The sequence below is a fragment of the Brachyhypopomus gauderio genome, chromosome 7 (genome assembly GCF_052324685.1).
Source record: "Brachyhypopomus gauderio isolate BG-103 chromosome 7, BGAUD_0.2, whole genome shotgun sequence".
NCBI classification, from domain to species: domain Eukaryota; kingdom Metazoa; phylum Chordata; class Actinopteri; order Gymnotiformes; family Hypopomidae; genus Brachyhypopomus; species Brachyhypopomus gauderio.
This window is the reverse complement of record NC_135217.1, coordinates 25,394,176-25,418,866: the sequence shown is the minus strand read 5'-3', so window position 1 is coordinate 25,418,866 and position 24,691 is coordinate 25,394,176. Positions and strand designations below refer to the sequence as shown.

Genomic DNA, 24,691 nt, shown 5'->3' with positions numbered 1-24,691 from the left:
CAAGTCTGTACAAACACCTGCCTGTCTGAGACGTAGCGTCTCATCTTCTATCCAGACTAGCCAGCATGAACCTAGCGTGTGTATCATGACCTCCTCATCACCATGGAGATGACCTTTATTGTTGCCGTGGCGCAGCTGTGCGATGCTGCTCTCTCTCTCTCTCTCTCTCTCTCCATCAGTGTTTCTGTCTTCAGCGTTCTCTCTCCGGTGTGCCATCTCTGCAGCACTCCTCTCCCGATTGGACATTCATCATCACGTCGTCCTGCACGCAGCTCTCGGTCCAGCCCGTTAGAACGAGTCCTCGCAGGGCTGCAATCTTCTCTGCCTCGCTGACGACAGCTCCTCTGCTCCTCCGAGCCTCCCTGAGATGAAGAGAGCTTCCTTCCTTCCTTCCTCTTCATACATCCCGTCCGCTTCTCTCCCTCGCCCAACCGAGAACCGCTCTGGTCGTTTTGACCGTTGTCTCATTACACCGCTGAGAGGAACAGCTGACACCGACCCTACGGCTTGACCAGTGTCGGCCAGCTTTGGGCTTCAGGAGAGGTCATGTGTCTGCAGGTCTGCGCTGGTGCTCTGTGATGGATGAGCTGGGTGCCTCTGCCTGGTGGCTTCGTCCCCACGGCAAGAGACAGACCAATTTCATGCAAACGCAGCTTCACTCTGCTGTGTGGCGACTGGGTATCCAGTCCTGTCAAGTCAGGTACACACCAACGCTCACTCTGACATCGGATAACACTGGAATCATTGAGTGCAAATAGAAAGAGAGGGAGCAAATCTAGGAAGAATGTTGGAGTGTGTGTGTCTGTGGTTGGGGGATAATGGTTATGTATGTCTGTACGTGTGTGTGTGTGTGTGTGTGTGTGTGTGTGTGTGTGTGTGTGTGTGTGTGTGTGTGGTAGGATGGTTGGGGGTTGGGGGTGCGGGTTATGTACATCTGTGGGTGGGTAGGTTATGGGGGTATTGTGTGAGTGTATGGTGGGAGAATGTTGTGTGTGTGTGTGTGTGTGTGTGTGTATGTGTGTGTGTGTGTGCGTGTGTGTGTGTGTGTGCTGGTCCAAAGCCAGTCCAAGGATGCTAACCCCACCCCTCACACACACACACACCACTGTCCTGACATCTGGGGCTCCAGGTGGTTAAACAGTCCTAGCGTTCAGCTACAGGAAGCCGAGACACTAATCCCTGAATCTTTCTCCTCTAGCCAGACTTGACTGCCAATTCCCAATCAAGCGCTGCCACTGTTAATTAGCAGCTGCACCATCCACCTCTCTCACTCTTGTTCAGCTCTGAATCAAAACAGTTGTGTTCTGCCCCAGCTAAGCCCTCAATGCCAGCCAGGCCTGGAAGCTCTTTGACAAGTCCACACCTCCTGCTTCTCCAACGCTCTCAATGAAGGGCTTGTCAGAAAACTCTCAGCTGCCCTTTACAATTTCACCCCTGACATGGCGTTCACATCGCCTGTTAAGTGAAACAGAGGTTGCTGTAGTGAACAGCAGTGATGTATAAAGTGTTGAGGGGATAAACATTAGTTTCGTTAGGAGTCTTTTCAGGATGAGTTTCCCTAATTGAGCCACAGAGCTGCCAACAGCCTGTGTGTTTCAGATGTTTGCATTTACTGTTTTATTTAAAGTTCTTGTAGATCCCGGTGATCGAAAGGAAAGTCAAAATATTCAATTAGTTGAATCAATTCTGTTTGGCAAGCACATTTTACATTGTTATACAGCCACTTCCTGTTTGCCATGAACACATTCACATTCAGTGTCATTTCTTTCAGACCCATGTAACAGGCCTTTTTACCTGCTGGTCATGGAACACCATAGGTAACAGAACCTGGGGGCGGAGCTAACTGCCCAGCCCTGTTTGTGACTCACAAACTCTGGGGTGACCAGCAACACTCTGTCTACAAGACATGTGCTTTGGGTTTTTTTTCCTGTTGCTCTGATTGGCAACGGGAGCCTTGGGCTTGTGTTAATTATTGCAATTATGTTTGTCTGAAACTCAGAGCTTATACTTAATTCACATGTCTAGCTAGATCAGGATGTATTCCTCAGCATTCTAGTTCAATTGAACATTACCCTCCTGTGCTGGTTAGGGTATACTGAGTATACAACAAAATACACTATATTGCCAAATGTATTCGCTCACCTTCCTTGACTCACATATGAGCTTAAATGACATCCCATTCCTAATCCATAGGGTTCAATATGACGTTGGTCCACCCTTTGCAGATAGAATAGCTTTAATTCTTCTGGGAAGGCTGTCCACGATGATCTATCGGGTTGAGGTCAGGACTCTGTGCAGGCCAGTAAAGTTCATCCACACCTGATTACGATCATTTGGATGGATGAGAAAATACTTTTGACAATATAGTGTATTTCTGTAATTCACTCTGGATTAGAGCATCTGCTAAATATAAATGTAAAGGTAAAATGTAAGAGGTGATAATGGTGCTTTCATCCAGCCCCAGACCCAGGTAGTTGGAGCATCCCTGTAACTTGTGCTCAGCTCCTGGGAGTGGGGGCTACACCCAGCTACAAGCCATCAGTGAGGTCCCTTTCAAAAACATCAGTACACTCTGATTAATTTGATTTGAAGAACATATTAATCATGGTTCAACAATAGGATTCAAAACTGTAGATGAGACCTAGGAGGTCTTTCTGTGATCATAAATCAATTGGAGATGCCACCTGGGTCTTCTCATCAGTTTCAATGTCATTTCACAAGGACCAAGGTCAAAACGAACCTAATGAGCAATCTGTCATAGCACACGGCTCTAGGTCAGCGCTAGCATCACCCTGAAGGTAAGCTCTCGCTGTGATAGCTGACATTTAAACTATGGATTACAAGCTTCATCTGTATTCTTCTGATTTCTGACAAGCGGATTCAAGACCTCCATAACAATCCAGCCCACTTTAAAGTTGTGGTTGTTACACTTTTCAGTTTCTTGAGAAAAGGTTGATTTATGCTGGCGTTGAACTTTTCTGGTCTTATCTATAAGATCTCTAAGAGAATAAACAGCACTCTAAAGGAAAAACAATACCAGCAATGTTTAGTGCGGCACTGGGAGAATGGTCTTTAGTGCCTTTGGTTTTGTACACCTGTGCAAACATACAGCCTTCAGGCAAGCGCTGCATTCATCTGCATTTCGACAATTCTTTGCACCATCTCAAGTAACCAAAACTAGTTCTGCAGTCCATCTTGTTGAAGGCAGGAAACTATGGACACTTTCTTATTATGAAGGTGCTTTTTGTTTCCTCTGGAAACTCTTGAGAAAGACCATGTAATCTGGCCACGTTGCACCGCTCTGTATTGTTTCGTATTGAATTGTGCAGGGCTCATTTTGTGAGACCTTGGGTGGGGAATCCCAATGCCTGTGTCTGAAAAGGGGGGAGCGTACTTACAAAGCGAACAAGAAAAAGAAAAATATCACGCTCCACGGAGCGAATGCTTTCCCGCAACATAAACAGCTAAGGAGGCTGCGCTGCACGGAGCCGTATGGGCGGAAATCGCTGTTCCATTTCCAATCACGTTCTGAGATCGTTCCCGTTGCTTGGTGACGCCAGTCATTTTCAGCTTCAGTCGCGGAGATGATTACCTTGCTGGATGCCACGAGATTTACCTGTCACAGAATATTACAAAGTCAAGGCATCCCACAGCAAGAACAGGAGGCCGTGCAGCTGCCACTACAATCCTGACAGGATCTCTGATGGGCCACGTGTGCATCACCCCGATGAATTTGCCAGGTGTGACCCAGTCCTGCCCACACTAATCACCTTGGGCTATGAAGTCTGCCAATAACAGTCTGCCATACATTCAGGTGGAGGCTGGAAACATGACAAGTCATTTTGTCAGGGAGGGAACACAAATGAGGTGTAATTGTTGAAAGCATGAACTGTTAGTTACAGTTAGTCAGTTACAGACAGTGTTATAGTACTGGAATTTAAAATGTATTGTATATGTACCAGTACCGTATAAGTGGCAAGGTTTCTCCAGTATAAAGTTCAAACACCACCAGAACACAGCACCTAACCCTAACCCTGACCCTGACCCTAACCCTAACCTTAACCTAAGTGAGAGAGGCTTTTCATTATCACAGTTATTCAACTGCTTCATGTTGTTATGGTCACCTTTCCTGCTGGACATAATACATAAAAATATATGTTTACTACAAAAATGTGTGTGTGTGTGTGTGTGTGTGTGTGTGTGTGTGTGTGTGTGTGTGTGTGTGTGTGTGTGTGTGTGTGTGTATGCACACGTCATACCATTAAAGCCTTTGAGCAGCTGAAGAACATTTATCGACAGGTTCTGACAGCTTCATCTCTGTGATGTTGCAGGCACTGCTGTGCTGAAACCAGAGAAACACTGCATTTACTGCAAGCAGCTGTTGTTGTTGTTGTTGTTGTTGTTGCTGCTGCTATTGTTGTTGTTGCTGCTGCTGTTGTTTTTGTTGTTGTTTCAGAAGCAATTGGAGTTGGAGCAGCACTCCCAGACCTCGCTCAGCAGTTTGATTAATGATCACACTCCACATCTGGTGCTCTGGAGACTGGATTACCTTTAAGAGGAGAACTATGGAGTCTGAGTAGACCTAATCACTGAGCAGTTGGCTCTAGCAACAACAGAGAGAACCTGTAGAAGCTCATCACTGTCTATGATAATGCCCCAGACTGCTGGGCTAATGTGCCTGCTCACTGAGTATTCATGAGTCATTTTAATTCTCCAATCTCCAGGATATCTTTCTTCTTGCCCAACAAATATTCAATATATTTTGTATATCCAACCACACATAGATTTGCTCATTTGCTGTCATAAATAGGCATTCAGGTATGTCAATATTGCAAATTACTACTGTTGAAACGACAGTAACCCTGATACAGTTCAGTTATTCAGTGCCAAACAAGTGCATGGGGACACTTCCAGGATACTTAATGTCCACAGAAAGATATGACTTCCAAAATCAATTTTTATCTTGTGTTTTCTGTCTGAACAACCAATAAAAACTACTTCTTTTGCGTAAGACAGGAACGATGTATTTACTCTAGAAAACCCCTTCCTTTGAATTCTTCCAATTAAACCTGTGAGTGTCGTTAATGAGTTTCGAGATGGGTTATTGATCACGTGAACGCAAACTTCACTGTATGCAAAACCTAAAAAGCTAAAATAAATAAATAAATGTTGGTAGATATTGAATTGCAATAGTTTGCCTAGACAATTTCATCAAGTGCTTAAAAATGAAGGTCACAGTCAGTCTTATAAGCTACCCTGCTGGCAGTATTCCCTCCATCGGCATCCAGTTCACTGATAACACACACACACACACACACACACACACACACACACACACACACACACAGACCATCAGATATCTGTTTTGAGAAACTGCTTTCGTCTGCATTCATTAAGGCAGATAGTCATCATAAGAAAAAAACATCAGCCACAGTGCTGGAGGATGCCTCTGTATCCATCAGCCACAGTGCTGGAGGATGCCTCTGTATCCATCAGCCACAGCGAAGGAGGATGCCTCTGTATCCATCAGCCACAGAGATGGAGGATGCCTCTGTATCCATCAGCCACAGCGATGGAGGATGCCTCTGTATCCATCAGCCACAGCGATGGAGGATGCCTCTGTATCCATCAGCCACAGTGCTGGAGGATGCCTCTGTATCCATCAGCCACAGCGATGGAGGATGCCTCTGTATCCATCAGCCACAGTGCTGGAGGATGCCTCTGTATCCATCAGCCACAGCAATGGAGGATGCCTCTGTATCCATCAGCCACAGTGATGGAGGATGCCTCTGTATCCATCAGCCACAGCGATGGAGGATGCCTCTGTATCCATCAGCCACAGTGATGGAGGATGCCTCTGTAACCATCTGCCACAGCGATGGAGGATGCCTCTGTATCCATCAGCCACAGTGATGGAGGATGCCTCTGTAACCATCTGCCACAGCGATGGAGGATGTCTCTGTATCTATCGGCCACAGAGATGGAGGATGCCTCTGTATCCATCAGCCACAGCGATGGAGGATGTCTCTGTAACCATCTGCCACAGCGATGGAGGATGCCTCTGTAACCATCAGCCACAGCGATGGAGGATGCCTCTGTAACCATCTGCCACAGCGATGGAGGATGTCTCTGTATCCATCAGCCACAGCGATGGAGGATGCCTCTGTATCTATCGGCCACAGTGCTGGAGGATGCCTCTGTATCTATCAGCCACAGAGATGGAGGATGCCTCTGTATCCATAAGGGCACCAACATTCTGCATTAACCCTCAATATTAGGAGAGGGAACCTGTGCTTTGTCAACACAGCTCTTGGTAAAGACCACTGACATTCTTACCATGCATTAATCATCATTATTAGCAGGTAAACTGTGCTTTGTCAATGCAGCTCTTGGTAACTGCTGTCAAAAACTTTACACAAAGTCAAACTATAAGTTTAACTATACAGATTCTTTGGTGAGAGGATTCAGACAGATAGGGAGGATAAATGGGATGGAATGTGAGGTTTCAGCCCCGGGGTTTCTGTGGTAACTCCAGGATGGTGCGGAAGAACGATGATGGTAATTAAGTTCCCTTTTCGTAGCCATCAGCGTTTTAGGGACCGTAGCTGACGTTTCAGTAGAAGGTCAAGCAAAGTTAAAGTGAATTCCAGAGAGGTTTATGTCTTCTGATAATGACGATTTCAGAGACAATGAAGATTGAATTATTCCTAGTTCAAAGTTTCTGTAGAAGTAATCAGTCAAATGTTTTTGGAGTTCTGTGATAAAAAGTGGTGTGCTTTCTTTCAAGGCTTTGTTCTACTTATGACAAAGTTTAAGTGGATATTTGATATTTACCATGTCATTCCCCATGTGCCAAATGATATAATACATTCACAGATATTGCAGACAGACACAGACAGACAGAGATAGATAGATAGATAGATAGATAGATAGATAGATAGATAGATAGATAGATAGATAGATAGATAGATAGATAGATAGATAGATAGATAGATAGATAGATAGATAGATCTTACTTCTCACAGTCACATATAGCAGACTTGAATATTATTGCAAATATTAACATGGACCTTAATAACATACAGCATTTAAAAGAACTGCCAATTTCTGCCTGCTTACTCATGTTACGCTCCACTAGCCTTTTCCACCCTGGTTTCACAGGCACTTTATGTAATGATTTGCACTGGAATATCTGCACAATGTATGCATAATCATCGCCCTGTTTACTTACGGTGCACTCTGTGTTCAATGGAACCTGAATTTCCCCTCAGGAATGAAAGAAAGTCTGTCTAGCCATCTATGAAGCTGACTACCTGCCCACACACCTACCTCCCCTTTCCCCAGCCCTCATCTCTGTGATGTTGGGGGTGTGAGACTCAGAGTAGAAGTTGCTCCACAGTAACAGGAGGGCAGGTGTCGAAAAGCTGAGTCTATACACACTGCTGTTAGGGTTTTGAAACAGAAACAGGCCTAAAGACAACTCTTGGCCCTCACGCATTACCAGGTTTGATTCCACGCAGAGATTTTTTGCAGGACAGACTTTGTTTTTGACCAGTCGTTAAGGAAGAGGATCAGTTTCTCAGGAGAGGAATTGGACTCAGATGAGATTTGTCTGTAGCCTCAGTCAGGTCATTCGCAGGCCCCTGTTTCTATCTGGGAGGCACTTTTTCTCTGTGTGTCTGAGTTAACACTGACTACAGGTCAGAGTGGGGAAGGACACTGTACATCACTGACAGCTCATCTAGGCAGCAGTGGCAGCTGCCATCTTCTGGTGAAGATGCGGTCAGAACCGTTCGGTCTTTAGAATGCGTTCAGAACCCTTCTGTCTTTAAGAAAACGAACATCTTGTTTTCACTCACTTTTGGTTTCCTCCGCTTTAGTGTTCAAACACGCCACCCATTCTTCAGTTTGTAAATGTACATTTTCAAAAAGAGAGAACCACATTTTATGACAAACGTCCAAAGCTGTGGATGACTCTAAACAAGCAGATTCAGTACAAATGTCTCAGAAAGAAAGGAGGCAGTTATGGTAAGGAATGGCCCTAGTTCCGCATGTACAGTAGCCACGTGTTGTCACATTTATTCTCATAACTTCCTCGTGTGGAATAGGGTGCATCTTTTTCAGTCGCAGTTTTTTGGTGCTAAAAATTTGTCCTCATTTTCTTCACTCTTGTCACTGGAAACTGGAATGCCACCGAAGGGAAATACATCTTGTACAGAAATGAGATGATGAGATGCCACCCAAATGAAAACAGATTGGAAGGCTAGCCATGCACCACCTCCTGGTCCTCCATTATCAGGACGGCAGGCTGTGAGCAGAAGACAGATGAGACCACTCATTTTCAACGCTGAACACCCTCACTGCATAACCTGAGCACCAGGCAGGCGCACTGTGAACACAGTGTCAACGTGAGCTTCTGGGTGTGGAGGTTCTGGGTATGATGGTTGTAATGGTTAGAGGAGAAGACACAACGACAGAAGGAAATTCAGTTTTTTATGTATAAAAATGGGTTGAAATTGAGGTAGGAGTGGATATAAATATAAAAGCAAACTTTTCCACTGATATTTGTTGTTGTTGCTCTGCCTTTCTGGAAGTTAGGGTTTTTAAAACCTTCATGGGTTTTCTTTATTTATTATTTAGAGATTATATTGTGAGGTTTTTCAAAGATTGATACATAGAAATTCTACTTGGCTGAATTAGAATACTAAAATTAGAAAGTAACACTTCTGAAAAGAGGATAAGTACTAGCCGCGTGGGCTATAGAGGAAATTTAATCTCGAGATTAATTTTTTTCTCCAGCGTCACTATAATAGCCTGTGCTTAGACCACAAAGGACTCGCTTAAAAAGAAACGGGGCCTCAGTTTAAAACGACGTATTGGCATCATCACAACACTCATTCGCTAGTTCACACAGCCTCCCGATCCATTGCACAAACACTTTGTAGACAAAAAGCCACCAGATTAGAGTTTCATCACATTAAGAAAATAATTATTCTTTTAATTGCTGTCGTGTTAGAAATTTAGCGGAGTAGCTACACATCAAAGTTTCGGCAGTTGCTGCCCGACTCATGGCGTCCTTCCATTTGTAGGGTCATTATCATATCGAGACAGGCTTGGACTTATCTCATATGGACTGCGTTAATATATGAAAGACACAAAGAGGACATTGGTAACCTCAGCCTACGGGTTGATGAGCCATGCTCATTTTCTAACCGTCAGCCTTTTGAGCCTGTGACAGCACTCATAAGGGCTAGTATTTACTTTCATTATAAGACTCATTAATCTGTTGTAAACAATCCCGTCGATTTAATATTTGGTCATCACAAAGTCATCGGAACATTTGCCTGTGCACTTAACCCATGGGGTCATTCATATTTTCCCTTATTTTTTGTTAGGCGGCAATAAAACTTTGAACTTATGGCTCGTGCCTTAAGCTCGTGCGTTTAGCAGCTCCGATCGATGGCTGCTCGCAATAAATGAACGTGCCAAAGGACAGATGACGACGTCCGTGATTTATTGACGTCATAGAATCCGCTTGGTTAGGTAAGAGCAGCTGAATTAGCGACCGAGTCCTTGTGCAGTTTTTACTAGCCTGCATTATAAAGTGCCCCGTGACAGGAGAAATGTGTAATGCGTAACTGAGAGAGAAGATGTAGTGCACACAAGCACAGGAACCACTTTGCACAGCGTGATAACAGATCATAATTAGTGACGTGAGTTGGGAGGGGGGGGGGGGGTATACATCCGTGTTTGTGATTTTGATAGCTACTGAGACAACCCATCGTAAAGTAAAATGAAACCCAGAGGACGACGGGCCTGCTGCTGTGGTAATGCTATAGAGACAATTTAATTAAAGATTTATTAAGAGATGGTGAAACAAACATGGTTCAGTTTAGGATGCACATGGGGAAAATAATTATGTTTTAGTCTGCATATATAACTGCGTAAGTGCCTGCTAGCAGAGACAGGACAAAAGGCAACATTCTCACAAGCTCATTTGGTTTTCCCCAGAGCTGTTTCTCCAGTCACACAGACCACTGAACTACAACAAGAGACCACAACTACACAGCTACTGCCAAAGTCGCCAGGGATGTTGATGCCCTCCTACTCAGACTGTGTACTATTGTGTGAAGCCCACATTTAATCCTGGATTGGGATTAGACCATGAAATGCTCTGTTGGATTATCCTGGTTATTCTTTAATACAGGTATAGCAATTTTCAGAGTAATTATGGTATATCTGGGGCCTGGAGGGTATTGCCAGCAGTTTATATTGTCACAGGCATTTGGGGGCAATTGCATATTTGGTAATGCATTAATGATTTCCACTTATGTTCAGGGTTTATAACAGATATGTGTGTGACAGAAATGTTATTTTTACATAGAAAAAAAACAACTTTACACCTCTCCACAGGTCTACACACACACACACACATCTCTCTGCAGGTCTACACACACACACACACACACACCTCCACAGGTCTGCTCACACACAGATACCTCTCCACAGGTCTACACACACCACTCCACAGGTCTACACACACATGTCCATACATGAAGACACATACATCCCCCTTTACTTTGAAACCCAATAATACACAATAACTTGTGCATGTCCATTTGATGATGAGAAGCTACTGCCGGCCTGATGGAGATTGTTTGTTTGATGTTTGAGCATACTGCTACCTAGAAGGTCACTGCTTTCATTCAGGACCTTAAGTAGCCAGTCTGGCATTGCAACCAATACCACATACTGATTTACCTAATCTAATCAGCCCCAAACACACACACACACACACCTGTTTTTATTGCCTTTTCTTGTGTGATTCACTCTTATTTGGATTCATCATAAAAATGAGGAGTATATACCTTCTTGTCTGGCAAATTCTTGTTCACTTATAGGCATCGTGTCATCATTTGATTTAACTAGCACTAGGCCTTTCAACCTGCTATGTCAAATCAGGTGGTTGAAGCAGCACTGGTCCCATTATAAACTGGTCCCATACATTGCTGATGTCCGAGCATCCAGACTGAAGCTCAGACTGAGTCCTACCTTCAAACACGCACAGCAGACGAGGAGTTTCTCTGACCGCCAATGCTCCTTTGATAAAGACGCTGACACCACTTTAGTCAAACGTGTTAATTAATTGTCAAAATGTAAATGTACGCTCTTGTTAAAAGTATAGCTCTTGTTAATATTCTATGTATAGACAAAAAAATATAATTACTGTGACTTCTATAAAAATAAACTTCTAGAAAGAGGATTCTTTTTAAATTGATTATAAAGAATTTGGAGTCTGGCATGTCAAATTTTTCCTAATTGTATGCTGCAATTACCAGATGATTTTGTGCACATTATTATCTATTCAAGAGTCAAACTTGAGTTATCACTGTTAGCGCAAAGGTTCTCTCAGTAAGCTCAAACTGCCATGTTTTGCACATTTTCAGTAGCACATTATGCTAATAATTATTGGGTGGTTAGACTGTTACAAGCACAAGACATTCTTTTGTAATTGTTAGCAAATGCTGCTTAAATGTGGGATTTGGTCATCAGCCGTATACATGAACCTGTGTTCCTTATCGCATTCTCCTCTCAGTCTTCTACAGTGTGAGATGAGAACCCTGCCGAGTGCAGATTCCCTCTTCTCACGACTGTCCTCATTTCCTGTGAACGTGAACTGAAGGAGAGAAGAATACCGACAACGCTGAGCTCAAAGACGAGCAGCCCCTCCACACAAATCAATACCAAATAAACAAGAAGGGGAGGAAAAGCATGCTGAGAGGTTGATGCCTGGAGGCTCTTTGTGAAGCCCACCACAATCTGACTCCGCCCGCCCGACAACTCCCACACTCCGGCACCAAGAGAGCCCTCCGAGCTGCTCTCCACTCTCCGGACGCCTTACGAATGCAAAACAAAGTGGGGGGATATGTGACGGCGGATCACGGCGGACCCGGCTTCTGTGTGTGCAGAAGATCGCTCCCTGTTCATCACGCCACTGTTCTTAAGTGCTCGCAAAGGCCGACTCTGCGTGTCCTGCGTGGCCGTGAACCAATCAGCCGTCCGCTCCCCCTGCCGTCCTGCTGTGCGCTGGAGGTGATGCGTGCTCCACGAGGACCTGCTGGGACACCCTACGTGTGCCACACAGCTCAACTCATCTCCATTAAATACCAATTAGCAGGTCTGATTTCTTCTCCTTAAGTAAACGTGAGTGGTTGCCTGCAGACGGCTGAGGCTTGAACGGCATCAGCAGGGTGAAAGAATGGAGAGAAAAGATGAAACATTGATAATAATAAACTCACACTATGCAAAGCAGTCCAGACCGCTGCTGCGGACGATCCGTCTGATTCAGATTGTAAATATTGGAGCCTGTGAGCTTTTTATATGCTTTTTGAGATCATTATTATTATTTAGTTCCATATTGTGTGCAAGACGGCGAAGATAATTTATGTCACACCACGTTGGAGAACACTCCTCAGAACAGGGCACTACTACTGCAGGGCACACACAGAATAATAAAACCACATAATAAATAATAATAAATTCACGTTACGTTGTTTTTAGAGAGACGAAGAGACAAAAATGTAAAGGGCAGTGCTAAAGAAAATAATTCGAGCAGATCTAATGTCCACCAGTTCAGGAGTTCTTCTTCCCCGGTGTGTCTGGGGTCCAGTGGCATTTCAGGATATGTCTGAACACACAGTTCAGTGTTGATTTTATTCCCCTTTTCACTAACCGAAGAGAGTCTTGCAGAACAGTGGATGTGATTAAATGTTAATGGGTTTTTCTTTCTTTTCTGGTGCCCAGTTCTGGTCAGCATAACAGGAAGTCGGCAGTAATGTGGGCACTGTGAAAGATTAAAGTGCGCAGTAATCTTTAATGGCTTCGGTTGCCGCTGTCTCGTTCCGTCCATGTCCTCCTGATCCATACGCCGTTTGTCAAATCACGCTGCCAGAACCCTGTATTGCGTGCCAGCCATTAGCATTGTGACCTCTGCAGGTCAAAAGACGATAATACATCAGCAGGCTCTGGTATCTTAGATCGATGTGGCCCCCAGACGCGTGCCAAAGGACACGGCACTCGTCCTGCCTCACGCCGCATAAATCTCCATGTTTGAGCAAGAACAGCAGCTCGCTAAAGAACCAGCCGGTGCAGAACGTCAGATGAACGTCTTTCCTTTGCTGTCGCTGGTTTCACATTAAATCAGTGACTTCAGGAAATTCCTTGTATGACATCACTCGGAGTGCCAAGGTGAACTGTGTGAACACTGTGAAAGGAACGTGTGACCCAGAGCCGGAGTGGTTAATCGGGATATTCGGGAGGATTCCCGATGGGCCGGCTCATGTCAATCTCTAGTTTGGGCCGATTGGGAGGGAAAAATAATTTTGGGCCGGATTTGGGCATGAAACTCCCGGGCTGAAAAAGTGTCCCACTCCGGCCCTGGTGTGACCTCTTACCTGTTTAAGGCTGAAGATGTTTCTCAAGGTGGAGGCTGGATATGCTTCGCAAATGAACACAGGGTTAGACAGGAGGGGCGCAACAATACTTCATTGATTAGTTTTCTTTCTTATTAATCAGTATTTTTTTAGGCCTATTAAACTAACTCCATTATGTTGTCTGAAAGTGAAGCAATTTCAGCATTAGATGAAATATGATATTTTTCTATAATTTGCAAGAAAGAAGTATGATTGGGGTAAATTTTTATCCTAGCAATCTTCCCAGATGTTCAGTCAGTGCTTGAAGAAGTATACAACTCTAATTTATTCAGTATTGCATGTCATCTGACAAACTCTCTTGAAATTCTCTTGTATTTTTTTATCTATCTTAAATTAGATTACTTTATAGGACAAGTCTATATAATAGTATAATTTTTCAACATATCAGAAAACAAAGTATTGACATGTTTACTTCAGGAGGGAACCGTCACGTGCCACTGAACACAAAGTGTGCCATAATGTCCCCTGGGGGGGATCTGCACATCCAGACCTTCAGACGTCTTAGGCTTCCCAAACATCAGACACGTCTGCACTAATGAGGTGTGTTCAGAGGAGTCTACCATGTCCCAGTACCTATAGAGTAACCACCCCCAGGAATCACGGAAAAAAGGGGGAAAGACAAAGGACCCACCAGATGTAGTAACTCGTAATTAAAATGATTCTCAAATTACCTACAAGCATACATCTGAAATCAGAGAATACACTGTGTAAACTGACAAAACTGTAGAGTAAGTTAAAAGTGTAGGGTAAGCTAAAAGTGTAAAGTTAAAGGTGTAGAGTAAGTTTAAAGTGTAATGTTAAAACTAAAGTTAAAAGTATAGAGTAAGAAAAAACTGTAAAGTTAAAAGTGTAGAGTAGGTTTAAAGTGTAGTGTAAGTTAAAAGTCTCCCACACTCACATGTAGTGCTCCATGTTCAGTATGTAACATACAGAATGGTCCATGACCTCTACAGAAACAAATACTCTCCCCTACAGCTGAACTGTAACATCCAAGTTGAATATTGATCTTCTCTGTGTAGTCTAGTGAATAAAACGGTAATAACCGCAGTGGTGAACGGAGCATTTATCCAGTCACACTTCAGAGTGACCTCTATATTGAGAAGACAGAGTAAAAATATAATGTAATTAAACCTTACTGCATTCTAGTGTATTCAATCTGATTTTCCATCTTTGACATTATAATACCCAATGCACTATTTTTGACGCTGACATTGTATTACCCTCTTCCTCGCCTTCTATTTAACAGACTGTGAATCTAATCTACTTTTTCCACTGTTCGAGTATTGAACAATATATTCCCAAGTTACTGTAGTAACATATAAAAATAACTAAAGGTAAAATTGCTTAGTTAGATTATTTAGAGTACCGCATGCAACATCTGTCTAATTATCGTCACCTGCATAACAAGGGAAAAAGCTTAATGAAAAATATTGTAAATATGAAAAGGTTCTAAATATCATAACCACATCTTTAAACAGTATGTCCTTAAACAGTATGTCCTTAAACAATATGTCCTTAAACAATATGTCCTTAAACGGTATGCCCTTAAACTGTATGTCCTTAAACAATATGTCCTTAAACAGGATGTTCTTAAACATTATGTCCTTAAACAGTATGTTCTTAAACAGTATGCTCTTAAACATTATGTCCTTAAACAGTATGTTCTTAAACAGTATGCTCTTAAACAGTATGCTCTTAAACAGTATATTCTTAAACAGTAAGTTCTGTAAGACTGTAAGTCTTCCCCGGTCACATCCGGCTGATTTGGTGTGTGTAGTGTGGAGTGATTCACGTTTCTATGATAGGGTTTTGATTTAAATAAATGCATATCATGAAACACATTTGAAGTAAATGTCTGTGTTGTCACTATCACTTTATCGTTTCCTCCCACAGCTGAATGGCTTCTGCCATGTCCCTGCCCTAAATTAACGCTTAGCACTGAAGCAACACAAGTGCTGCTATCAGGAGGAACCGCCTCTTCCTCCGAGGTGGAACGCAAGGGTGTCCTGATTTATGTGAGGACATATTTTACACATAACGTCCAGTGAATGTTGGACATAAACTCTATGAGAGATGTTTAAGGTTGAATAATTTAGGCTCAAGCAAACACTGTGAGATGGAGGAATGTTCTGCTCTGGCAGGTGAGTGTCCACAGTGCAATGGTCAAATGATTATTATGATTGTTCTTTGTGGAGAACTTCTCAATTATTCTGATTATGAACTTGTTATGAATTCAGTGTAAATTCTGGGCACTAGAGAGTGAGATCCTCTTCATCTTCATTCTGTACCAGGGTTACCCCCGATGGTTCCATCTTACCTGAGTCGTTACGATAAGAGTGTCCTTGTATGCAGCTATGACGATGCCAAGACCGGTCATGTTCTGTGGAAAAGATCACATCAGAGTGTTCAGAAAGATGATATTGACACAGATGTCAGAACTCTGTGCTGTTTTAGCAATTTCTGTGTTATCATAAGCTGTCCAAATCAGATATGGTGTTACTGCTCTAATCACAGTAAATGGTTTTGAAGGTTATTTAAGCTTCTTCACTACAGTCTCAATATCCAGGTGTAGTTAAGAAGCACTTAACCTTGAGATAATGACTGAATCAGATATAGGGATGAGGAAGTCCCCTAACTCAGCTGGGGTTGCCCACAGCCTCATGTTTGAATGATCATTCACCAACATTTAGAAACAGGGCTGTTGTCCCATCTGTCAAACCTGATTCTCCGTTACCCAGGCACGACGCCGTTACTCCACTAAAGTGTGCATGTCCGAGAATAGACGCAGCCTCTGTTAAGATCCTCAGACTCTTCTCCACTGTGGCCGTGTGTTTAAAAAAAGTGTCCCATGTGTGTAAAAATGTCTCAGATGTGTTTTAAAATGTCTCCCATGTGTTTTTTTAGGTGTTTTCATACCTCTTTTTCATATTTAATATATGCAATAGGGTTGTAGATAAAAGAGCTGCTTTTTACACGTAAAAATATCTATTTCCATGACACCAGCCAATGAGCTCTGAACATGGTGCATATTTTACTCCAGTGACAACAAATAATTAGGTTCTTCTCATTAGCATGTTCTATCTCCACCCAATACCTTTCTCCCCTATATCTCCATGGACACCACTGTTTTCCTCACTTGTTTATTAACTCTTCTCCACATCATTAAGGGCACTAAGTGCATATAGAAAAGCCCGTGCAGAAGCTGTTGTTCACAAACAGAATCTCCCCTGACCGTGTTTCCAGACCCTGAAGACACACACAGGGAACTCAGGGTTATGATCTTTCATGCAGAGGTTCGAGTATGCATCAGAGGAGGTGAGAGGCAAGCTTGCAAATCAACACCAGGGCTGGAGTAGGTTGGCGTGTCTCTATTCTCTAAACCACAGAGCTGTGCACTGCTGCAGCTCCGAGACAGGAGACTGTACGCTTCGCCAACTGATGTGTGGATACTCGCAACACAATGTTCGCATTACTGCATGAATAATACAGTTGCACTGTTAGACCAAAGTGAAACACATATGGCTTTACACTGGAGAGGTTGAATTAGCAATATATTTAAGAGTTTTGTAAAGTTGTTGTAGTTATAGCTCAATAATGTGTGATTCATGTATCGGTCATGTGTGCATGAAGAGTTGCTGCTAAACACCAGTCATTGTTTTTGTGTGTGTTGGTGTATGTGCGTGTGTGTGTGTGTGTGTGTGTGTGTGGGTGTATGTGCGTATGTGTGTGTGTGTGTGCGTGTGTGTGTGTGTGTGTGTGTGTGTGTGTGTGTCGGCACAAGCCCAGAGCACCAAGACTCTCAGGATTACAAGCTACATCTTCCTGTGTGGGGAGTCGTCTGACAGGTCGGCAGGTTCACAAGGAACTGTGTGAATTCACAACTATATAACACCAGATGGATGAAGCTAACACATTGTGCGATTCCTCTACATCTAAGTTCATTCAGTAAATAGGGCCAATTAATTGAGCAGTCACACCAGCCAACTAACCTATAAGATTATAGAGGTGCAGACAGGATTAAAATCTCTGCTTTATGGGGTAGATTAAACCTGTCACGTAGGTATGTCACGTAGGGCAACGCCCCCTCTCGTAGCTGCCACTCTGGGTTCCCTTATGTCCGTGTTCCCTGCCTGTTCATCCCGCCCAGCTCGTTTGTCTTCGTGATTCCTCGTTTGTTACCACGCCCCTGTATTATCGTTCACACCTGTCCCTCGTTTTCTGTCCCATGTATATAAACCCCTGAGTCTCCCTTGTCCTTTGTCTGGTGTTTTGATATATTTTGGATGTTTAGCTGTTTCTGTGTTTATCGCTATACCTGACCGTTTATTTGTTCCCGTCTTTTGGTTTCCTGCTTGTTACTCGTGTTCCCCTGTTTAAGTTATGCCCGTATACGCCTGTTTTACTGACTGCCCTCCCGTTATCGACCCGGACTGGCTAAGTGACGACGAGTATGGTATTCCCTTTAATAAATCTCGCTCTTCTCAGCGATTGTGTCCGTCTCCTCGCTCCGTGGCGCAAGCCACGTTACATAACAACCGACCATCCAAGGACACAGCGAGAGAGCGAGACTCTGGTGAGTTCAAACACTGTGAATGGATGTCGGCTGGTTTAATCCGGTTCGACTCTCCGGTTTTTCAGTGCGAACAAACTAGAGACAGGAATACCCCTGGCGCTGCGGGTACAAGGAAGTCTCGTCGCCGACCAAAGAAAGCGCAGTCTCTTTCTACTGGCTTTCGCGACGAGACTCCATCTGAGCGCTGTGTGTCTGCCCGGTTTTGCGAACACGACAGGGAAAAACCTCCTGTCGTGCGAGCAGCGGGCAGACGGTCTGAGCGCACAGACAAGTTTTCGCTTAACCCTCGGTTGACTCTCTCTGACCACCGTGAGCTCCCGGCGCCTCAAGGGAGGCGGAGCCGCAGCAGAGAGAGCAACCGAGGAGCTTGTGTGTCTGTGTGTTCTGCCAGGCTCAACCCGGACACTGAGGAGGAGGACCTAACACCGCTGATCCCGCCGGCTACTCCACATGACAACCCCAAGTTTTTTTTGGGGGGGAGTACGAGCCACGTCAGTATGGCGGTCCCGCCCCCCGATGACGTCAGTGTGGCGGTCCCGCCCCCCGATGACGTCAGTGTGGCGGTCCCGCCCCCCGATGACGTCAGTATGGCGGTCCCGCCCCCCGATGACGTCAGTATGGCGGTCACGCCCCCCGATGACGTCAGTATGGCGGTCACGCCCCCCGATGACGTCAGTATGGCGGTCACGCCCCCCGATGACGTCAGTATGGCGGTCACGCCCCCCGAGGACGTCAGTATGGCGGTCACGCCCCCTGAGGACGTCAGCCCGGTGGTTCCGCCCCCTGAGGACGTCAGCCCGGTGGTTCCGCCCCCTGAGGACGTCAGCCCGGTGGTTCCGCCCCCTGAGGACGTCAGCCCGGTGGTTCCGCCCCCTGAGGACGTCAGTATGGCGGTCACGCCCCCTGAGGACGTCAGTATGGCGGTTCCGCCCCCTGAGGATGTCAGCCCGGTGGTTCCGCCCCCTGAGGACGTCAGCCCGGTGGTTCCGCCCCCTGAGGACGTCAGCCCGGTGGTTCCGCCCCCTGAGGACGTCAGCCCGGTGGTTCCGCCCCCTGAGGACGTCAGCCCGGTGGTTCCGCCCCCTGAGGACGTCAGCCCGGTGGTTCCGCCCCCCGAGGGTGTCTCATCCACGCCGGTTCCTGTCCCCGCGACCCTGGAGGGGTCGTCCACGCCAGTTCCTGTCCCCGCTGCCCGTCAGCAGTCCACGCCGGTTCCTGTCCCCGCGACCCTGGAGAGGTCGTCCACGCCGGTTCCTGTCCCCGCGACCCTGGAGAGGTCGTCCACGCCGGTTCCTGTCCCCGCGACCCTGGAGAGGTCGTCCACGCCGGTTCCTGTCCCCGCTGCCCGTCAGCAGTCCACGCCGGTTCCTGTCCCCGCGACCCTGGAGAGGTCGTCCACGCCGGTTCCTGTCCCCGCGACCCTGGAGAGGTCGTCCACGCCGGCTCCCGTTCCCGCTGCCCGCCAGCGGACCCTGCCTGTCCCCGCTGCCCGCCAGCGTACCCTGCCTGTCCCCGCTGCCCGCCAGCGGACCCTGCCTGTCCCCGCTGCCTGTCTGCCGGCTCCAGTTCCCGCTGCCCGCCAGCGGACCCTGCCTGTCCCCGCTGCCCGCCAGCGTACCCTGCCTGTCCCCGCTGCCCGCCAGCGGACCCTGCCAGTTCCCGCTGCCTGTCTGCCGGCTCCTGTTCCCGCTGCCTGCCGCCCGGCCGCACCTGTCGCCCCAGAGACTGTGCTGCCCCCTGTTGGGCATGGACTTGGTGTTCCCCCTGCTCCGCCCTTTGCCTCCTATGTTCCGTTGCCCGTGTTCCCCTTGCTCCCTGGTCCCATCCCTGGTTTTGTTTTGGTCCCTGTCCCCGTGGTTGTGTCTGTCAAGGTCTGTGTTCCTGTTCCCGTGTCTGTTTCCTGTGGTGTCGTCTCTGTCCCCGTCCCCATGTCTGTTCCCCAAGTTGTCACCCACCTTGTGCCTGTGCCCGTCTCTGTTGTTCATGCTGTCTTTGCCTCCGTGTTCTCCTCTGCCCTGTCCCCTGGCCCGACTCCCGTGTCTGTCCCCGGTCCTGTCCTGTCCAGTCCTGCTCCTGTGCCTCGCCATGGCCCTGTCCTGCCCCCCTGTGTCCCGTATCGTGCCGTGTCCCGGCCCAGCTCCTGGCCAGTCTCCATGTCCCCTGTCTTTGTCCCTGCCATGCCCCAGGTCCCATGTCCTGTTCTGCCCGGTCCTGTCCCTCTGGTCTGTCCTGTGTCTTCTGTTCCTGTCCCTCGCCGTGTGCCGTAGTTCCCTGTCCTGGTCGGTGTCCCTGTCCTGTCTGCCCTTGCGTGCCCCGGAGTGGCACGCTTTGAGGGGGGGTTATGTCACGTAGGGCAACGCCCCCTCTCGTAGCTGCCACTCTGGGTTCCCTTATGTCCGTGTTCCCTGCCTGTTCATCCCGCCCAGCTCGTTTGTCTTCGTGATTCCTCGTTTGTTACCACGCCCCTGTATTATCGTTCACACCTGTCCCTCGTTTTCTGTCCCATGTATATAAACCCCTGAGTCTCCCTTGTCCTTTGTCTGGTGTTTTGATATATTTTGGATGTTTAGCTGTTTCTGTGTTTATCGCTATACCTGACCGTTTATTTGTTCCCGTCTTTTGGTTTCCTGCTTGTTACTCGTGTTCCCCTGTTTAAGTTATGCCCGTATACGCCTGTTTTACTGACTGCCCTCCCGTTATCGACCCGGACTGGCTAAGTGACGACGAGTATGGTATTCCCTTTAATAAATCTCGCTCTTCTCAGCGATTGTGTCCGTCTCCTCGCTCCGTGGCGCAAGCCACGTTACAAAACCTCTAAAGGCACTTCTGGAATAAACTCTGTATGTCAAGGCTCTTGCTCTCTGATCCCAAATCCTGAAGGTAAACGTGTTTCTATAAATGACTCAAAGGGCTAGGTGAGGGTAGTTAAGGGCGCAGTGTGAATGTTGTAGGGATCAATGTTAAGAGAGTGTTAATCACAGCACTTATCAGATTTAAACCCTAATTGTTCCATAGACCCTATATTTATTTTGCGTTTTTTCATCTAGTAGAATTTTGAAACGCTAACCCCAAATTCTCTGGAAGGATGATGCAAATCTGTAGGGAAATGTAGTTCTTTGGGTAGAGTGTGTCTGACTAAGAAGCATGGAGGTTCTGAATATTCCTACTCGATATTTGTCCCAGTTGCTCACACACTCTTCTCTACTCAGCTAATTTGCTACGGCTCTTCCCTAAATCCAATTAATCACTCATTTGCATAAGCCGTTATGGTTGTCAGAGCACCGGAGATCATAAATCCAGGGCAGTCCTCATCCATCACTGAGAATTCTTAGCTGCTAAGAAATTCATGTGGCGTTTTGGCTCTGGCGTTTGAGGATTTATACAAGGAGAGTGGTGTTTGCTGAGGTTTCAGTTTGGTTAATTTACTTTGAGTTGTAGTAATAACACATGATTGTATCTGAAACCTTTAGTAAACATGTAACTCAAATAAATTGGCAAAATTGTAGACCATGCAGTGTGTTCTTAAGCTATTTAAATTAAAAAATAGAATTTGTGGACACAGACATTCTGCATACAAAAATGCACCAAAATACCCCTAAATCTAATTTAAAAAGTGACATTCAGTCTGATATTTATAGTCAGGAAAAAGTGTCTGTGTTTAAGAGTATCTTTATTTCATGCTGAATAACTAAAATTTGGTCTTCTAAAATTATATAAAATAAGTTTAACAAATCACACATATGCTTCACATTGCCATGTCTTTATGGACCAAGCAGTTTACACAGCCCAGTTCTGGGATAATTGAAATTAGCAATATAAAAAGAACCCATGTGGGTGGTTAGTACTTTTTCACAACATAGTTCTGATCATGGTCCAATTAAAGCAGATTTCAAAGACTGCAGAAAGTTGTTAAGATTTGGTGGAATGAAAGCAGCCTGTAGTCAGACAGCTTGTAAATGGGGAAAAAAAATCACAAATGTTATTTTTCTTGAGTGGGTTGATGAGAAACACCATAGAATCAAACGCCCTGGTAATGAGGGACACCGAGATTACCAGCTAGAACTATCAGACTCATCATTCTCTGAGTGTTTATCACTCACTGAGTGTTCATCACTCTAGTATAAGAAAAAGTTACTACAGAGTATATGGTGATGTGAGAGGTTTCTGCCTGTGCCAGGGTGTTCTCCAAACACCAGCAGGAGGTTCTGTAGAACAGTAGAATTATGTTCTGCTTTGTGAACAAATGAGAAAGACGTTGTACACCTCATTCTAACGGGAGTGTTTCATGAACTGTTTTAGAATAAGCTGAGACTGTGTTGGCTTTATTAATCCTGATGATTAGACGTACCTTGTTTTTACAGTCAAGGTCTACCTACAAGTAGTGAAGTGAAAACAGGCATAACCAGTTTACTAAAGTGCACATGTGTGCGACTCTTTAAAGAACAGACAGCAAAGCAGACGATGATTTGGCTGTGTGAAAATGTTGAAAGATTCTTTGTTTCATTGAATTTGACAACCAAAAAAGCATTATGCTGTGACATCAGCAAACCAGAGGAACACAGGGTGGGAAAAACCAATGCGAGATTTCACACCAGTTTAACAACTTGCACTCAATAGTAATCGGTTCTGGCCCACCACAGAGCTCATTTGGAGGGGGCTTTTCCCGACCGATCTGCTGTTCCTGAGCCTTAAATCACCTCATTTCCAGTGAGAGCGAACGCAACACTGAACCTGCGCCTCACACAATACACTGTTGTCTGATCCAGTGGAGGTGAAGTGTGTGTCTCCTACACACAGGGATCAGCTAATATTTCATTTCTGTTATATGGTGCTGAATTCTCGGGCCCTTGAGAGGCTGTTGATGCCTCCTCCTCTGCTGGGAAGAGGTAAAATAACTCATGTTTAGCACAGTGGAAGGACATTATTTAATAAGCTTTTCCTTTGTGAAAAATGTCAGCAGAAGACCGTTGAGGAAGATTTAAAGTGGTCAAAAGCATCTGTGAGTGTCTACCGGAGACAGAGGAACAGGGGCTTCTGGGCTTAAGAGAAAACTCCATTTGAATGGGTTAATCACCACTGTACATCTCCTAACGGGAGTGACTGAGCAAACAACTTGCATTTCAGGACGTTCCCCAAATTAGCAAACGTCTGTGTCCTGTAGAAAGAGAACATCTACCATGATTGGGATGGATCTGTCTTCACACCAAAAGAGGAGACATCCCATAACGAAAGAGACAGTGTTTGGTCTGAGTGAAGACGTTTGTCTTTACACTGGCTCTGCATCCCCGTGATGTGAGCTGACGTGTTCAGTTCTCACAGTCCAACACCTTTTAACAGACAATGTCCAATCCAGCACTCGTTATACTCAGAAACCTTGTGGGGGTAAAGCCCTCTATATTTGATAATTAAATGTTGTGTATATAAATAGCCCTGCAGGTATCTGGAGCAGCTGTGTCCCCTATCCTGTGGTTGAGTCTGAAAACGTTTCTCTTCTGTAGAAGCAGGCTCCACTATTACAGCCCTAAAGTGAAAAAGCTCTAGAACGAATGGTGACATTCCCTGTAATAGACGGCTTGGCTGCAGCGCGCGCACACACACACACACACACACACACACACACACGCCGCCACCGTGCTGAGGGAAAGATCAATGAGCCTCCTGGGAACTACTCTATCACACGAGAACGGACTACGAATAAACAGTCCATAAAATAAATTAACCATTCCCTCACAGAACAAGGATTTAACAAACAGGAAATAACATGAAAATATATAGAAATGCTGATGGTCATATTAGCAGGGGACATGCAATATTGTCAACAGGGTGCAAGTTAAAGTTAATGAAGTGCTGAAACCAGCTTCCCAGAAGTGTACATCAGGACCATATCATATATAAAATCAACTATTATCTAGACCTAGGTCAGTCTGTTGAAAGGAAGTGATTGTGCTGTTATGATTATTTCTGTAATTACTGTAGCGAAATATTTGAAGTGTTACTAAGGTGTCCATGAACGGAGTGGCAACCACAGCCACTGCCTGAGAGTGCTTTGCGTGTCTTGTACTGCGTGTTGCCTGAAAATGAGACTTTTACCAATTGCAATCTATAAATGCCAAAACATTCTTAAAGTCGAAGTCGTTTCCCTCATTTGCTGTACGTGTGAAGCTTACACCTCGTGCTGCTCCGTTGTGCTGTGTCTGCACTACTGTTCAGTCGCAACTCTTCTTGTCTGATAACGCTGTCCAGAGCTGCTCCTTCCTCACTCCATGCCTTTGAAAGTGTTGCGGAGATGGAGATTGATAGGATGGTGTGACAGCCTGCTGATCGAGAGCTTCCAACACCCACAACATCCTCATCCAGAAGGCTGGCCATGTCATGGTCAGATCGCTGGAGCACTACTTAGGTGTAAAACAAGCCTCCCTGCTGCTGTGGAGCTTTAGAGAGCGCAGACGCTTCCTGCAGGAACATTACCTCTGGCCTCATTAAATAGAAAATCAATTACTTTCATACTGAAAGCTTTTTAGTAATTAGGGGCACTAATTGACTTCCCTGTCCCCGATCTTGCACTGGGCACACCTGAGATAAACCGCGTTGGTTCACCCGGTGGACGTAATCGAGCTCGGTTTCA

The 24,691-nt window shown here is 45.5% G+C and overlaps 1 protein-coding gene across 1 annotated transcript; it reads left to right on the top strand.

Moving 5' to 3' along the window:
• Nucleotides 1–18,051: 18,051 nt before the first annotated feature.
• Nucleotides 18,052–20,816, top strand: LOC143519426 (uncharacterized). The gene is made up of 2 exons (XM_077012830.1): nucleotides 18,052–18,066; nucleotides 18,458–20,816. The coding sequence occupies exon 2, from the start codon at nucleotides 18,564–18,566 to the stop codon at nucleotides 20,331–20,333; it is 1,770 nt and encodes a 589-aa protein (XP_076868945.1). The 5' UTR covers nucleotides 18,052–18,066; nucleotides 18,458–18,563; the 3' UTR covers nucleotides 20,334–20,816.
• Nucleotides 20,817–24,691: the final 3,875 nt, after the last annotated feature.